Source organism: Etheostoma cragini, chromosome 15 (genome assembly GCF_013103735.1).
Source record: "Etheostoma cragini isolate CJK2018 chromosome 15, CSU_Ecrag_1.0, whole genome shotgun sequence".
Taxonomy (NCBI): domain Eukaryota; kingdom Metazoa; phylum Chordata; class Actinopteri; order Perciformes; family Percidae; genus Etheostoma; species Etheostoma cragini.
Window position 1 is genome coordinate 12,320,373 of NC_048421.1, and position 17,914 is coordinate 12,338,286.

At 39.6% G+C, this 17,914-nt stretch overlaps 1 protein-coding gene across 15 annotated transcripts; it reads right to left on the reverse strand.

Annotated features, from left to right (window-relative positions):
- Window positions 1-420: 420 nt before the first annotated feature.
- On the reverse strand, window positions 421-17,595 carry elavl3 (ELAV like neuron-specific RNA binding protein 3). Of its 15 annotated transcripts, none has more exons than XM_034894208.1 (8): window positions 17,117-17,587; window positions 10,555-10,774; window positions 10,360-10,463; window positions 8,122-8,275; window positions 7,760-7,985; window positions 7,422-7,475; window positions 6,791-6,829; window positions 421-6,014 (listed from the first exon to the last, which is right to left on the reverse strand). In XM_034894208.1, exons 1-8 carry the CDS (start codon window positions 17,123-17,125, stop codon window positions 5,666-5,668), a joined length of 1,155 nt encoding a protein of 384 aa, XP_034750099.1. In that variant the 5' UTR covers window positions 17,126-17,587; the 3' UTR covers window positions 421-5,665. The 15 variants fall into 15 exon arrangements, with proteins under 15 accessions (XP_034750099.1, XP_034750100.1, XP_034750097.1 ...); XM_034894209.1 differs by having other exon boundaries at window positions 421-5,993; window positions 7,760-7,988; window positions 17,117-17,581; XM_034894206.1 differs by having other exon boundaries at window positions 7,760-7,988; window positions 17,117-17,580.
- Window positions 17,596-17,914: the final 319 nt, after the last annotated feature.

Sequence of the window (17,914 nt, forward strand, 5' to 3'; positions counted from 1 at the left end):
TTAATTGCAATAATTAAATATACTTTTTAAACATAGCTGTAAATAACCCATTAGGAAGACCTGTGCAGAAAACAAATACCACATTTAAAGCCAAAATTTATTCCGTTCTTTCTGTCATACTCTCAAACCATTTATCATAGTTCTTAGTCAGCATTAATTTATTTTTACTTATAAAAAGACCTATTATAAAAACTTAGTATAGACAGAAATGTTTGGTCACAACCTTCAATAATATTGGTTTGACAGTCAATAAAAATTGAGTCACTCAATATTTGTAACTTTTATTTTATTTTTTTTCTGGCATGTAAAGTACAAATAATTAAACAATTCCATGAAAAAGTCTTCAAGCGTCTTCAGCTGAAATCCCAGTAATAAATATCCTAGACTAAACTGAAAGGTTTTCTTTTTTTTTTTTCTTTGTTCAATTTTGACATTGTTCATTTGGTCATGTTTGGAAGTATGAGATTTTGTATTTCTTCCACTGACATTGGTGTCAGCAGAACCTGTTTTGATAATTTTCACTTTCTTGATTTGTTCTACCATTCCAGGAAAATGTAAGAAAAACATCACTAAGTTACTGCGTCCCCTCTTCTAAATAAATAGACACAAAATACAGTTGGTTGAGAAACAGAAGGACCACTCACCCCTTTACTACCCTAAAGACTCCCAAGAAAACCTTCCTGCAGCTTTTCTGAGCTCTGTAATAATTTGCAGAAGCTCTTGGCTGGGTTTCCAAATGCATCTTGGTTCTGAAGAATATCATAATTTCAATAGCACAAATTGGTATTGAAATTGATACAGATGATTTCAGTATTACAATGCGTTTAGAGAAACAGAACCCTTTAATAGCCTTTTCAATCCATCAGCATGAACAGGAAAGCTTTTTGTGAGCATATCAAACCTAGGACACCCCCTTTGTTTCTGGCAAGTTGCTGGACCTTCAAATGGGCCAAAGCGTCACTACAGGGGCTGTCCCATGTCTTAAGGGTTCACAGAGTGGTTGAAAAAACAAGACTGTGATTAGATTAAATAATTAAAAGATTTTCATTTAACAAGACAAACAGAACACAGGCAGTAAAGGCATAACATCTAGCACACAGCATGTATGTTTATACACTTCAATTAGTTAAATATAGCAGTGCATTCTTTGACTATGGAGAACATTTCCAAATCGTACTTCTAAAGCTGTTTTTCTGTTTGTCCCCCTTTTTAAGAAACGAAATGGTGTAACCACGATTTTGGCAAACTTAAAGTCTTTTAAACTTGCAAATATAATGAAATAAACCATAAATATACACAAAACATACTTTATACGAGGCAATAATAATAATCATAATAAATAGTTTTTAAGTTAACAATAAGTTAAAACTACAAGCTTAAAGTCGCCCGAATAATACAAGTTTGTTGGCGCTATTTTGAATTTTTTCTGTTTAAATTATTTTATGTTGCAACAAAAGCTACCACAGACTTTTACAAACACAATTGAACACAGTTTGATTGAAATAAAAAATCTAACTAAGTCTAAAATCTGCATACACTGTAAAAACTGCAACTAATTAAATAATGGAAGAAAAATAACAAACTGTACCCAATCAATGAAACCAAACATAATCTTTGACCCATGTGTGTTCTCTATGGCAACATCAACAACACAAATATGCTAATTTAACAAGTGAGTCTTGATATGTAAATGAAATTAATAAATTATAGGAAAAATGATATTTGAAATTGACATGGGCTAAAACCGATGATATATTAGACAGTATTCCTTTCAAGGTCAGTTAGAATTGCTCTAAGTCATCCAATATGCATTTTGTTCGAGCTTGCATGGTCAGAGCACAAATTGGGGGCTGAGGAAGTGATTATGGTAATTTACAGATCAGACCTCTCATTGCTTGTTTGATTTTCTTAATGAGTATGTTCATTTTAATGTTATTGTCTGAACCTTTGCTCCTTTCACCATTCCACAAACCTTTTCAGTGTGACGTTTAATTTCTTTTTTTAAAAATATATATCATTTGTTCTCAGTCAATATAAAAACAAAGCACATTGCACTTACTGTTCCATAGGAAAGTTTTTTTGTCTTTTAAATGATTATTGTTGTTGCTCAAGCAGTGTAGTAGTGTTTCCTGCCATGGTCCTTGGCTCTCTACTGTACATCAGGTGTAGGTTTTGTATAGACTGTGTATTGAAGGTAATTTTGGGCCGTGTGTTTGGTATGTGGCTTGTTTTTACTATCAGACATGGCCGGGTATACAACTCCAGCTGCAGTTCAACGTAACCTGTTAATTTGGTTGTTTGAAATGTCTATCACTGGTCTCAGTGCTCAGTCCTACGCTGATAACTCTTGTTGATTTCTCCACCAGAAATAGCTAGATTAGTCCTTTATGTGGTCAGCTCTAGAAACGCCAGCAACAATCATTTAGAGTATTTCAGGGTTGAAACAGTATGAGTCAGATCGAAAGATGTCAGAGTAAGTGGTGCAATGTTAACGGTTTCAAAGGATTAAATTGGTCACAAAACAGCATATGATATAACTGTTGGGGGAAATACATTATATGGATGCAACCAATTTTTCATTTGCCAAGAGGTGAACTGATTCATCGTAATTTATTTTAGATATGACTCTTATTATTCGGTGTGTGCGTGAAATTTGTGCAAACGGTATTGCTTGCAACTGTATCATTTTAGCATTTGGTCTAGTGGTTATAGGATTTACAAATGCAAACTGATATGCGCAACTTAGATATATAAAAGTAATGACAACTGAAATTGTAGAGGGTCCTTGTTCAATAAATAACATAGATTTGTACAGCAATTACTCAGGGAATAATATAGTTAGTCTTAATTTATCCTTCTTGGTACTGACTTGCAAAGCAATTCTTTGGCAAAAATCAAATATATCTAATTATAAAGAATCATGCTCAGTGTTCATTATGAATCTGGATTACTGTTTGAATCTGCTTTTTACCTTTTTATTTGCAAGCAGCTGTTCAGTTTTTCAGCTGGGTGATGACCTGGTCTCACTGCAGCTTTGTCTGGGATTCTCAAGTCAAAGAACTTCACTTCACTGCACCATTATTGAAGCAGCACTGTACACAAGTACACAACTTCAGGACAAGAGATGAGAGTGTCTGAGCACTCATAAGTACAGATGTGTGTCAGGTTATACCCCCAAACTGTTTCATTTTACTTTTATTTTTACATCAAATTTGTTTTTGTTAAGTTTGTTTCAATTGTTGTACGAGATACAATGTTCCTTCGCCCCCTCCCTAAATCCCCACCCATACACCGCATGCTTATTCCCCCTTGCTCTGCAAAGATCAGAGGGTTTAAAATAAAGCCATGCGATGTCCCAATTTTCCAAGCTTAAGAATCTGTAAAAATTCAGCACAAGGTCTTGTTCCTTTGTATGTATAAAAATAGATTTATCTCTAATGTAATCCTTTCAAAGAGATCGTCCTCTTTGGCTAACACAGCGTCATTTAGAAAAGCAAAAGCAAAAATGTCTTGAATATAGTTGACCTTATTTAATCTATGATGATGTGCACATGTCTTGATATTGAAAGACATTAGCTCTCCCCGTGGTAAATCATAAGTCTGGTGTGGAACAGACATTTCAACTCGACAGGTTGGCCTTAATGTTTCATCAAGGCTGCCATAAATAATTTTCATGCAATTGGGTTTGGGGATATTTTGAGAAATGCTATTTTTGTGGTAGCGCCAAACAGATCTGAAGCAAATAAATACCTTCCTGTTGTAAACAGAAGTATAATTATGACACTCTTTTGCAGGCTTGATGTCGTACAGTCATCTTTTAAGAGGGTAGGAGTTTAAAGTTTCTGGGTTGCTTTTAACAGAATTGAGGGGTTTAAAAAAAACTGAGTAGCATTTGGCAAAGCTGGAGGAACTGGTAATCTTTCACCTCAAAGGATCAGTGATCATTTTAACGTTGCCAGATATTATCGCTCACACATGTGACTCTAAGTCAGTTTTATGTTTGAATGTCTCAGTTATTTGGAACTGCAGTCCTCTTAATCTGCTCTATGCATGTTGTCACTGTTTTACCGAATGGTAAAGCTTTGACCTCATCTATTGGAGGAGCTTCTATCTGTGCGCTAGACTGAAGAATAATACCGGTGCTCTTGATTTTTGCTCATCTGGGTTATTTCTCTGCAGACCAGGCTAGAACGTTGTTCAGTCCATGGGGTGTGTAGTTGGGGCGAGATTTTCTTCAAATTACTTTTAGCAGCTACTTGGATTGTAATCTTATTTAGACAATGTAATTCCCTGCTTTCATTTATCTCAATTAATCTGGAAATGTAACCTGTCATGAGGACAATAACATTCATTATCAAAGCATGTAGAAGAACCATATCTTTTGGTCATCTTGTTTGCTTGTTTTTCTGCTGACACCAGATAGCCTTTCACTTAAAGGGATAGCACACCAAATTATTGCTGACAAAGCCATGCAAAGTAAAATGGCTTGTGCATAATGTAAAATACATGTGCAATGAAAAAATGATGCAAAAAGTGAAAAAACACCGGTATTTTCCTTTGACGTGGCTGTGTTATGGTGAAACGGTTTTCCCCTCGTACTCGTCACTCTCTCGCCCACTAGAGAATTACTAATGAACACTGTCACCGTGGGAGCACTGCCACTCTGCTCTAAGTTCACAGACAGTCTGCTTGTGTTGAATCCATCCTGAGAGTAGATTATAAGATTTTTTTCTCATGTTTTTGATTTAAATATATCTTCTAGTTATTGAAATTGGTTTCTGTGATACAGAAGTGTACTCTTAATGTTGTTCGGTGTGAGACTGTGAGGGAAAGAGTGATTCTGATGGCTTTCGGACTACTCTTTTCTGTGACCAGTATTCATTGGTTCGCCTAAATCTTATTGGGTCTGAGCTTACAAGCTCACAAAGGGTAGAGAAACTGCGTTTCCGCTAGGCACCACCTAATGCAGGTCTGGAAACAGTAGTCAAAGTTTCTAGAAAATGCTTACATACTCGGCTATTATAACCACCTTAAATATTGAATATATAGTTATATTTTAATAGACGTATATAAGAGAACACTGTTTTTTAATTTCATTTTCTTTGATCTAAAAAAATCGCTGATTCAAAATGCCCAAGTGTAAAAAAGTGACTACATCCTCTCCAGCAAGATAATAGGAGAGATGGTGGGGTAAGAGTTTGGGTAAATTGCACATATTCATTCATTTAAATTTTTGATCGTTTTGTTCATCAGTTGTCATTATTTGCCTGAATTCAATCAAAGCACTCAGTACACATTCTCTGTCACATTCGTTAGACTGTCTCCTAAATAGATAGCTCTAGCCCCTACCCAACAAACCAGCTACGTACCCCTTCTAATTCAATCCAGGCAAATATAGAGAAGGACTAGCATGTTGTGTAAAGAGAAAAGAAAAACTCCACTAGTGTGTTTGTTTGATACTCTGACTGTGTATGCTTGCACGTATGGATATGTTTGGTCATGTCTGTGCGTGTATGCGTGTGTCTGTGTTTGTGATCATATATTATGGATTTGTGTGAGAATGTGGAAGAGAGAGACTCAGTCCAGGCCCATTTAGAGTGATGGCACAGGGAGCTCAGGTTGCTCTTCCTGCAAGTCGTAGGAGCTTGTGCCAGCAGCCTCTCTCTCAGGCCTTGTGCTGCTTGCTGGTCTTGAAGGAAACCTGCAGCACGCGGTCACCCAAGCGGTAGCCATTAAGGCTAGCAATAGCCATGGCAGCTTCATCGTAGTTGGTCATGGTGACAAAGCCAAAGCCCTTACATTTGTTGGTGGTGAAGTCACGTATGACCTTGACGTTGGTTACGGCGCCGAAAGGCCCGAAGAGCTGCCACAGGACGCTCTCGTCCGCCTCTGGGGAAAGGTTGTACACAAAGATGCACCAGCCAGCTCCAGTTGGACCAGTAAGGTTGACCCCTGCCAGGCTGGTCATGCTGTCAATAGTGATGGGAGAGAATCTGGGGAAGAGAGTAGGAGAGCTACCATGGGTGTCATTCTGAAGTTCCACACAGAATTCAGTTCTCTATACTGTCTTTTAAGGGCATGTATCCGTGAGAAATGATAAAGATTGTAGTTGGGTATGGAGTCGAGGGACACCATCTTCATCCCCTCTGCTGTGCAGTAAGTAAATATGTGTGGGCACCACAATGGCTCCAAACTACCTGCTTTCATACAAAATGACACTGTGTTCCCAGAGACACAGACACCCACACAATGTGCATATTTTCTTATTTTCTCTGCTGACCAAAGCCTCTGGAAGAATTAAACACATGAATCACAATGTTCAACAGAAATCACAGTATTGAACAAAACAGAAACCTAGAGAGGGATGAAAAGCAAATTGGAATCAAATCATACACAAACTGGAGCAAACAGAGGAGACGCAAACGGAATCTGGTATGTCCATGCTGGTGAAAAAAGGGGACATTAAAGCAACTGAAACTGACAATGTTAGTTCATAAATAAATACATATAAATTATTTCTATTAATTAAAATAAAAGAACGAAAAGGTTAAACAAAGCCATGCCAGAATACCCTGCTGTTAGAAGCTTGTATCATTGCATATTGAAATTACAGATAGTATATTGTTGTCTGGGCTGCTTCTATACCATGGTTTAAATGGGCAGTGGGTATTAAGAATTATGGCCATTCTATCTGATTTCCAGATGAAGTCAGCAGGTAGTATTCCAGGCACTTTGTTTGAGATTTTATTTTGGCATGGATGCTTTTGAAAATACACCTTTTGGCATTTACCTCTTGACTCCGTAGCTGGCGTTTAGTAAATTGTCGAGTCTGCAACGCAAGAGGGAGAATGAAGGGGATGCAGAAGTTAGTGATGATATCTACAACGAATGGGGGCTTTCAGTTAACATGTTTCTCCTTCACCAGCTGGCCTCCAGAGGGCATCCTTCACTGCAACGCAGTCCCAAACCATCCAACCACAAACTGATGGCTTGTAATATAGTCCTGTGAGTATATGTCTCAGCAGGTATTTATTGTTCATTGTGAGTTCAGTTGGTTAAGCTCCAAATTAGATTCAGCTTTAATAGTTTAAATGTAACAAATCCTGTATGCTAGGCCATTCCACATACCGGTTAAAAATAATTATCCATACTGAGTACGTGAGCATTCCAACCTGAGAGGGTATCTACAATTGTTTGTGGGGTTCCAACAAATATTCAATACTGGGAGCCTTTGACTTTAAACCCTGTTAAACATTTATTCAAAATTACACATGTAGATGCGGCCATCTTCTGGCAATGATGCTCTCTTATGATGCCTATGTAGAATAGACAAACTTTCACAGGTTCAGTATTATTATTCTTAAACCAAGATTTATTTAGCTTTAGTTTTTTATTGTATTTGGAAAAGTCTGGTCTCTTACATTGGTTTTGAGCTGCTATTTGGATCTGGTCCCTTTCCAAGTGAAGGGATCATGCTGCAGTTTAAAAGAGAGTCAGAGAAAAAGAGTGAGAAGGAGGGACAATGCAATATTGCCAATTCCTTCTGTACTGTAAAGCAATAATATTGCTTAAAGGAACAGTTTACTAATATGTTGTGTTAATATTGACAGAAAAAGTGTTTTTTTTTCTTCTTCTTTTTGGTGTTTTCGATTACACAAATTTCCTCATTTACCACATTTGCTGATTTTGGGGTGGGCCTTTATTTGATGGATTTCTTTGTTTACTCTTAGGTGATGTGAAGTTGCCAAAGGTTCAGTACCTGAAACGCTGAGTCTGGTGGTGCAGGGGCCCTGTGTAGCGGCGTGCAGCAGTCTGGTACAGCTGAGTCAGTAAGGCCTGGCCTGTCTTCTGGCTTGGGTTGTTGGCGAACTTGACGGTGATGGGCTCCGCAGCACCCAAAGGCTTCTGTCCGTTCAGACCTTTGATGGCCTCCTCAGCTTCATTCCGTTTATCAAACCGGATGAAGCCCACTCCTCGTGATATGCCTGCTCCGATTAAGAATAAAAAAAGAATTTGACTACCTTGGCATCAAGGACGGTTGCAGCTTACCAAACTTTCATTCAGAGATAGAATGGTACTTGATGTCAGAGTGACAGCATAAGAAATGAAATAAGGCTATACCTGTAACTTGGTCCACTAGGATACGGGATGTGATGATGCGACCGTACTGGGAGAACAGCTGCTCCATGTCCTTCTGGCTCATAGTTTTGGGAAGTCCACTTACGTAAAGGTTGGCATCACGAATAGAAGCTGAGCTTGGCCGGGCATATGATACCTATAACACCCAAATAAAATAAACTAATTAGCGCATTATATTTTTGAGTTCCCAACAAATAGTCTTCATTTTGACTCCTGCAGATTTCTCCTCATTTTCCCTCTCCACAGACCCAACTGTGTCTTTGCTATCTGTGGACCTAATCAGTGCCTTTAAGCTCACACTCAGCTACAAGGAGACGGTCACAGACACATAACTCGACCGTAACAATTACCCAAACTGATACCAGACATCAGCTAACAAGCCCAAGTGTCAGCTTTTCTCTGAAAGACATCAGCCCGAGTTGATGTATTTTGCTGAAATTCACTTGTGACTTAATTAGTGGATGGACATTTTTGGTGCGTGTGATTTTATATCCCTTATTATTTTCTGTTTTCAAAACATTTTACATCTAGTACCGCAGAGGAATATCTGACTGATTGCAAAAGAAAAAGTCATACACACGTTGTTGTTTTGTATTTATGGAAGCATGTGAACATGTGTGATAAAAAAGTTCAGTGCACTGTTGGCAGTGCTGTGTTTGTGTGTGAGACAGAGTGAGTGTTGTTTGCGATAGGCTGAAACGCCCTCCCTGTCCTGCCTTCTTCCTTTGTCCCTATGCTCTGGGGGAGAACAGCTCCACTGGCAAACAGCAAACAATGTAAGAGAATCACAAGACTGGCAGGATAATTGACAACTTTTAAACACTCTGCTTACACACACACACACACACACATACATATTGTTTATATGTATTTGTAATGGTGTGATACATTTTAAATTTGTAATAGTATTAGTTTGCAAATTTTACTATTTTTTAAATGTTTGTTGCTTTAAAAATTTGATTTAGCTTATTGCACAGGCACAAGAAATCTTTGATGCTCATTAAAAGTACTGTTATATTATCTTTGAAATGAATACAGGTGTTCTGATTGGATCCATCAGTACTAAGCACCAGTCTCTATTGTGTACACAGACGGACTGTATGAGCAGGAGGGTTGTGTGGTGCAGTGATTAGGGTTTTCTGGATGAGTCAGGGGGGAGTTGCTGTGTTCGGGGAGCAGTAGCTGCCCTATAATTAACCCTCTCCCTGTCGCTCCCACAGTACAGATGGTGCCTGAAGCCCATATGGCCTCTAATCCTGTCATTGGCATTCTGCTCTCTGAGCTACCCCCTACCCTTCTACTGCTGCCCCCTCCTTCACAGCCTCACCCCTCTCTTTTGAAGCCTCTTGCAAAATCAGAGAAATAAAACTATGCAATTGACCAAAGGAGTTATTTTCAGCATCTGAGTGTAAATTATTAAGTACTTAAATACAGAGTGATAGATACAATAAATAATGATTGAATGTCATTACACAGGATTAACAAAATAACATAACAATTGTCAAGACAATCAATAATTTTTCTACTTTGTTGTTCCGGATTGAGAAGTAATTTCTTTTGTGTAAGATATTTCACTGACTTTATAAACACATATGAACTATTTGTGCTTCCAAAAAGGAACCAAATCCAGCACTTGCCTTGTCCTGCTTATAGCTTGTTGTTTGATCAGTCCCTAGTCATAATTAACGTTCCTATTCATGGACAGCTGTTGGAAGATCACCTGCTCTGCTCTCTCAGAGATTCGATTTCTCAATCCTGCAGTTTGTCTGAATCTTTGATCTACTTTGATTGGGGGGGATGGGATGGAAGGAAGTGGTGTTTAATAATATGCTCCCATTTTCCCTCATCTGATTTTGGGACAATGAAGCCCCCTAATTAGCTCAGATTGGAGGCAGATGGGGTAAACCAAGACTGACCCCGGTGCACCAAAGTCAGACTTCCTAATTACATTTCCATCACAATAAACTCTGCATGCTGTCCACCCCTTGCTTTCTGACCTCCACTCTCTCCTGCTCTTTTCACCCTTTCTCCCACTTTCTTTGTCCTGGCCACCGCTCCCCTTTTCCTCCTCCCCATTTTCCTCCCCTCCCTTTGTCACGTCTGTTGCCACCTCTCTCAACCACCTCTCTCAACCTCCCCCTCCCACACAAACTCCACTTCCTTTCTTTTTGTCTAGCACTTCTTCAAGAAGAAGATTTAAGAATGTAGCGGTCATCTCACCTTGATTGTTTTAGTCTGCAGTTTGAGACCATTGAGTGTGTTGATGGCCTTATCTGCATCATTTGGATCCACATAGTTTACAAAGCCATAGCCCAAACTCTGACCTGGACACAAAGAAAGAGCCACAGTGGTTTCAGTCCTTCTAAAAACCAGTCGTAGTGATTATATTTTTTCAATGTAGACAAAGTGTTGAACCTGTTATCTTGTCTCTGACTAGCTTGCAGGACTCAATCTCTCCAATGCTACCAAACAAACTTTTGAACTCTTCCTGGGTCATGTTTTGAGGCAGATAGTTGACGATCAGGTTGGTTTTGCTGTCGTCTGTAGAACCATTGGTGCTAATGACTGGACCATTAGGCATACTGGTTCCGCTTGGACCGTTGGACACCTGGGTTTCCATGGTGCTGATTATCTGCTGAGAAAGAGGATGGAGTTAGATTCATAGGTCACAATGAGACACATAGGACACAGTAGAGATATGGCTGTATAAATGTGCATGTGCTAACTGTTAACGTATAATACACACACACGCAAACACACACACACACACACACACACACACACACACACACACACACACACACACACACAGAATGTCCACTCCGTCACTGTCAGTGGAAAAGGTCAGGAATCAGCATTGCTAAAATGGAGATGGATACACGGTCTGATTTAAAATCTCCCCTCCCCCACTTTTACCACATCTTTTCCCCTCTCGCTCCCTGCCTCTGGTCCTGCAGATGTCACAGTCCCTTTTTCCTTACTCCTCCCCTCCCCCTACTCTCTTCCAGGGTCAAACACCATTACATCATTACACAGGGATGGATAAAAGTGATGGTGGTGTGTAAGGCTGGGGGAGCTTTGGGTGGCAGGGATGGAGAACAGATAAAAAAGAGAGTGACAATGTTGAATGGACTTTGTTTCAAAAAATGAGTAATATCAAGGTTTCCTAGAACAAGGATTTAGGATTACATGTTTGCTATTCAGACTTTGTTCAGGTTCCTTTGTGGTCAAATTACTTATTTTTGTAAATTGATTGAGGGTGTGGGTTAATGCCCAGTATGGTGTTTGTATTGCTCTGGTGTACACCTTGCTGCCTAATTTAAACCAAATGGGCTCCTTAAATGTTGTCAGAACCAAAACGTCTTGCTCCACTTTCACTTTCCTGTTTCTCACACTTTAGCTCTCTGTCTCGGGATCATGATTGGGTGAAATTTGTTGTGATGTTTCTTTGTGTGAAGCTGATATTCTATAGCTGCACTGATTTGTTCAGCTGTTTGAATTGGAAAATAATCTCTACTATCCTAAGGTTATGTTATATACTGAAATCCTGCAAAAGTTTCAGGCATTCTATTATCTGTCTTGATAAACTTCCTATTTTATTGTGCATGTATTGAATATAAGGACAGGCATATTTTCATTTGAACCTGGGTTATTTTCATGTTCAAACATCATTAAATTAAATATGTGATTTATTGCACATGTCAAAGTAAATAAGTATTCATGTTTAGAGTTAGTTATGTTTGTGCAACTAAAATGAGCCTCTATAGCATTACCTACCTGTGTGTGCATTAAAAATTCAATAAATTTTGATTCCTTTTCACAAACAAAATAGACACTTTTAATGCATATGCAGTCTGATAGTAATGCCATAATGTAAATTGTTTTGTCAGATTGGGGTTTTGAGATCTTTAACTGGTGGCTGTTATGTACTGTATGTCAATAAGGCTAAATAAGTCTCCTCTAAGGCTTGTGGGGTCTCACAATGTCTCCTTTTCCAGCATATGTGAATTGGTCTGTCTAACCTGCCTCTTCTCATCGTCTCTGTAACCTGCTGTCTAGCTTTGAGTCTCACCTCCAGTCAGGTTGCCCAGGTAACAGCCCCTCAAAGACTTGCATTGTACTGGCTGAATGGCTTTCTTACTTCTAGTGTGTGTTTGTGTCTGTACTTATTAGGAGCAGATATACAGGTCAGACTTTTCCCCCTCCATCTACTTATATTATATGGCTTTTCAGAAGCAGGGAATATCAGTGAGTCAAATTGATAATGACAGGGGGAGAAGGAGCACAGTGACAGAGTTAAGACCTAAAAATAAAATACTTCAGACACACAACTATGCACAGAGGCAGTGCAACATAGATAGCAATCTGTCACACCATTTTTATGCAAGGCTAAAATGCCTGCTGACTATGTCTTTCATGCCACCACGAATACTGATAGGATTAACCAAAAAAACGTGGAATCAAGCTGTTATGTTGTATTTATTGAAACATTAACCTAGCACACTTTTGTGGAATGTGATACATATGACTAACAGAAATACGTGCAACGGATTGGATCTCAAACATGACAAAAAGTATTTTAAAGGAGAAAAAAACAAATTAGGGCAAATTTGACTCGCCAACTGAAATAACCCTCAACATGTCAGAACACACATCCCCAGTGCACAGTGTGAAGCTATATAATTCACAGACCCACAATTTTTGGGCTGGTCACACTGAAAGTGGCTGACACAAGCAGTAACTAAGATTAAGATTTCCTTACAGAAAAGGAACAGCATGCTTTAAAGTTATTTGAAACAAATAGAAAATGATTGTTTCATCTTAAGGCATATTTCATATCGTATACCATCAACAAATATCAAAATAGTCTTCTTTTTGGTTTGGGTAAACCCAATTACTATGACAACAAGACAATAAATCCTTGTTATGATGTAGCCTACAGTAGCATGAACAATCCTAATACGCCCAGTATAGATCTACTCCTCCAGACATTTTCAACTACTGGAGACAATAAAATCGTCCACAACGGGAATATCTTGTAACCATGACATCCCGGTTGCAAATATGGCCTTGGTCTTTTTATTGCATATCATTGCCCCTTTACTTTCAACATACATCTTGTTATCTATCTTTTGAGAATGACAACATGCCATAAAATAATCTTTTTTTTAAATCCTCTTAAAATTTCTAAAAGATGACAATTGTTAGGGTAGCACTAAGTGTACCACACTGCTTTTTCTCTATTTTGGGGCTCTGTGAGATCTCCCTAAATATTTAATGTACTGCATCAGCATCGCCCACACATGGTCCCAGACTTGCACGCAAGCAAGAGCCCTATCTCCTCTGCCTAACACATGAACCCAGACTTGCACGCAAATAAGAGCCCTGCCTCCACTGCCAAGCACACATACCACCTACACTGTACACTACTAAATTACAAAACACAGAAGCATTACATGACTAAATGTAAATGCAGTCAGTGTTCTCTGTCTTCTGATGCCCCTAACCCGCTTTTCCCAATTCATTTCTGCTCCAAATGCAATACAGCACTAGAGGGTATAATGTACAGAAGAATAATCGTCTCCCAGTTTAAATCATAACATGAGATTTGCCACGTACACTGATGCACATAACAATTTGAATGTGAAATACAATGACATATAATCACCATCAGTATTTTTGTTTTGACTTGCAATGTTTGGGAATTTTAGGTTTAGTGTAGATTTAAATTCACTTGCTGTATGTATGTAACAGGCCTATATGTATTTTTGTTTTCTTTATGTTAACAAAACTATTCATCAATCAAAAGGAACACTTAATTTCTTTAAGAACGCTAATGATAATGATTTCTGCTTTTAACACATAACCTCGTCTGTAGTCCACATTATATTGCATTATATAAATAAATCTGGAAGACATGAATCAGAACTGAATGCTAGGCTGAAGTGTAAATGAGCCCTCTAAATAACACAGATTACAGGATTATCCCAAACAAAGGGCATTAGCCACACTCTCGGCAGCTTTAGGGATCATGGTGGCAGCTGTAAAACAACAGAACGACAGGAGTCACGGCCCATGTCAGCCATGCATTGAGGCTCCTATTCCACGCTCAACAGACTAAAAATAAAAAGATTCCAGCTCTCTGATTATGTGCTGCTTTGATAAGATGGGGGCAGACAACGTCAAAGGCTCAGGGAGACCAATCTGTCCTTGTAGCATGCGGGGCACTATCCAGCGTGCTGAAAAAGGGAGTGGCTTTCAGATGGTCTCACAGAGGCCCGCGAATCCAGCAAAAGAGGGGCTTTATTTTATATTCCGTTGGCTTTAAAAATGTTTGAATTCGCGTAATTAAGAAATAAATGTCAAATACGGCTATTTAAATATGGCAGACGCAAAACATAATCCCTCGATTTATCTGCTTCTTTATTTAGCCCCCCTTATTTTTTTAAAGCCAAGACGTGTGAGCTCTGCAGGCATTCATGAACCGGAGCGCCTTTTTGCTGAATAAACGTATTGAAACGACCAAACAAAAGAGCCACCCGTTCCTCCTCTTCTCTCTCGCAGAGGCCATGGCAGCACTATGAATATTAATGTAAACAGTGGCGCTTTGTGTCGTGGCCAGGGGCTGCAGGAGTCCGGGAACAATGACTGTTACAGTTGCCAGCCACAAGTCAAAAACGCCATCGTAAGTCAAATAAAAATCATCAATCCCAGATATTTATTTCCTGAGCATCGTTTCGAACTATTGGTCTTGTGTTCAGTGATAGTTGTGTTTAAAAAGCCGGTTAAACCTGACTTCAACTCGGCGAGCTTTGGCGTAGAGGATATACTTGTCAAAGGAATTTTCCCTGTGTGGAATTTTCTATGTTTTTCCATAACACTCATAACATTATCAATCAAAATTAACAGTTGTATGTACCCTATTTATAATTTTGAAATTATTTGATGGACATTTGTTACCTAAAAACATGAACATAAGAGGTACATTTTGCAGTCTCAGAGATCTCTCACCTCTTTCTTACAGGCTTTATATTTGTTACTAATAAACCTGAAGTCATTGGCAACAGGAAGCATATCAGCGCTTACATAACACGTCTCGTAGACTAAACTAACAGGCCATTAGGCCAGTAGGATCTGTCAGATTATAACGCAACATGAAGCATTTTAATTGTTCTGTTTCGGACAGAGAATACAAATGTCCTCTAACTCTTTAAATCATCAGCCAAAAAAGATCTAGACCTACATTTAATTCTTTTTTTTTTTTTTTTTTACTTGACACCATTTGCTGGTTTACAGCAATGGCCTCGGCTGCCCTTGTCCTTGAATTGTGTAAGTGCCTTGGATAGGTTGTCTGACTCGACGCTTTTATTTGCTTGGCACTGCGGTACAGGCATTGAGGACTGCGGACCATGTGGAGGTGAGCCACAGCCTCTGTCGGTGTGATTCTATCTATGGGCCTGCAAAGGACAATAGGTAGCATAGTGTACAACAAAGAGAAAATAAATGTCATTAGAAATGTGTGAAGTGGACAGTTCGAGTCTTACAGACGATGACCCAACGTGCTGTCCACCTTCATTTTATGTGTTTTTTTCGAGGCAATGTTCGATTTTAAATTCGGTGTAATGATATTAAGTTGTTCATAGGTCCAGCTCCCTCTTTCACATCCTCCTCCTTTAATCTGTTAAATAATATATCTTGTGTTGCTACTATTAATCGTAGACCCAACAGCCTGGTATTTTGTAGCTGTATGTGACTTATTGATAATTTAGAAATTCCAAAAAACAAAACTAACAAAATAGTTAAGGTTTTTTTTAACACCTGCATGTGATTTTAAGATTGGACAGAGCAGCTTCCACGCTGAATATTGGTTTTTATATGTATTTCCTTGTTTCTATAATTGAATGGGTCTAAATTGCTACGCTGTAATAAACAACATGCTGTCAACCGTAGAGCATGTCAAGAGGTAAGGTGGAGTAGGCCTTTTGAGGCTTCAAGGCCCTCGTCTGGTGCTTAAGTCCAGCAGAGACACGCCCAATCCGGTGTTGGCTCAGACCAAAGCTAATTTATCACCGCTCACATCTCCTTTTATCCGACACGCGCAACGCAAGCATGGCCATCTTGTAGGCGATGTGATACTTGGAGGAAATGCGCTTAAAATGGAGATGTCCGTGCGCGTCCTTGCGGCCTCAGATTTCCAACTCATTCACTGTCATCGCAACGAGAACCATGAGGAATTTGGACTTCGTCTGATTCAATGCAAACCAACGGATGCGTAACCCCCCCCCCCCTCTCCCCACCCCTCCCGGAGTGACTCGACCCTTTTTTCCTTTGCCTTGCTGGATGGGCCCTCGGTCTCCTAAGCATCATGTTTTGTCTCACAAACCCGTCTCCAGCATCCGTGCTGCACCAGGCAAAGAAAGCAAGTCCTCCCCCCAATGACGCCTCATCGCCTCTCTCTGACTCCATCATTGTAATCCTGCGGAATTCCTCAATTTTGACTTCTGCATCATTTTGGAAATATAATTAAAGCTTCGACAATAAAGCAGTCGAAGTCACTGTGATTCAAAAACGTAAAGGCTGTGCTATCTAAAATGGCAGGATAAAGACTTTATCCATGATGACTGCAGGCTGGAGCGTAGCCGGCAATGCGCATCACTCAGTATGAGATTGCTAATTGCCACTATCGATCGTTAATCTTATTATAATAAGACGGCAAAGCATTTTGGACAAAAACATGGGACTAATCCCAAAGATCCTCTATGTTTTGGCATGTGGGCATAGCCATGGAGCTCTGTTTAAAATTACATCAATCTCCACTAAAGATATACCAGTAGGAAATAAATGTGTGTGTATGGCTACATCACATGTGTACATGCATTGTAATACATAACAAATCCAACATAAAGAAACTGGGATACAATAAAAGCCTGCTGCTACAACATCCCCACAAATATAAGAGAAATGGAGTCATACGTACAGTAACCATTCTTGACGTACAATGAAAGAAATCTAGGTCCTTCTTTCCACTGGTCTTGAAGCTGGAGGCTGAGTCTATATATGCTCTTCGGCCTTTATGTTATGTAGCTGTGATGTTCTGTCAGGAGTCCAAATGAAAATAAAAAAAAATAAAAAAGGAAAAAAAATACAATCTTCGCCAGGGAATCTCAGCCCTCTGAGATTGTAGGTGTCCTCTATAGGATGAAAATGAGGAGAAAGGGGTTTTCTACTGGATGATGATGAGGGAGAGCGTTCTCTCCGAGTGGCGTGGGCGATGGTTCAGAAAAAAGAGAAGCAGTGATCCTCAGCAGGGTGTGTCCAGGGGAGGGTGTTCTGGTTCTGCTGTTTTATGTGTAATTCCCTGCTCCTCTCACAGTCTCCTTCTGTGCCTCTGCTGCAATGTTCTTCTTTTATGCGTCCTCCTGGCTGGCAGAGCGAGCTGCTGATTGGCTAATTGTGCAGGGAGGGTACTACATGGCAGCCATTGCAATGCGCTCCTCTCCCATTATCCCCTTCAGGAGAGATCACCAGGGGCCCCCCCTCCTCTTGCTCTTCCATCCCTGCCCTTCCATGTCTCCACTCCCTTTTTCTTGCTGCCCTTCCTTTCTTCCTGCCCCCCTCTTCACAAACACACACACACACACATACAGACAGAGCGGAGTGAATAGGGCTCCACCTGCACTTTTAGAGCAGATGGGTGCAGCAGAAGACAGCAGACTTGTCTCTCTCATTCCCCACATTTTGCACTCACTTCTCCCTCAGCACAGCCCCTTCCTTT

What these genes read in the sequence shown, in the direction of transcription:
- elavl3 (XM_034894206.1), bottom strand. An exon ending in CCTAGTGGACCAAGTTACAG is followed by an intron (nt 7,989 to 8,121) that starts GTATAGCCTTAT and finishes TCTTAATCGGAG; the next exon opens with CAGGCATATCACGAGGAGTG. An exon ending in GCCAGCTACGGAGTCAAGAG is followed by an intron (nt 6,015 to 6,790) that starts GTAAATGCCAAA and finishes CACCCATGGTAG; the next exon opens with CTCTCCTACTCTCTTCCCCA.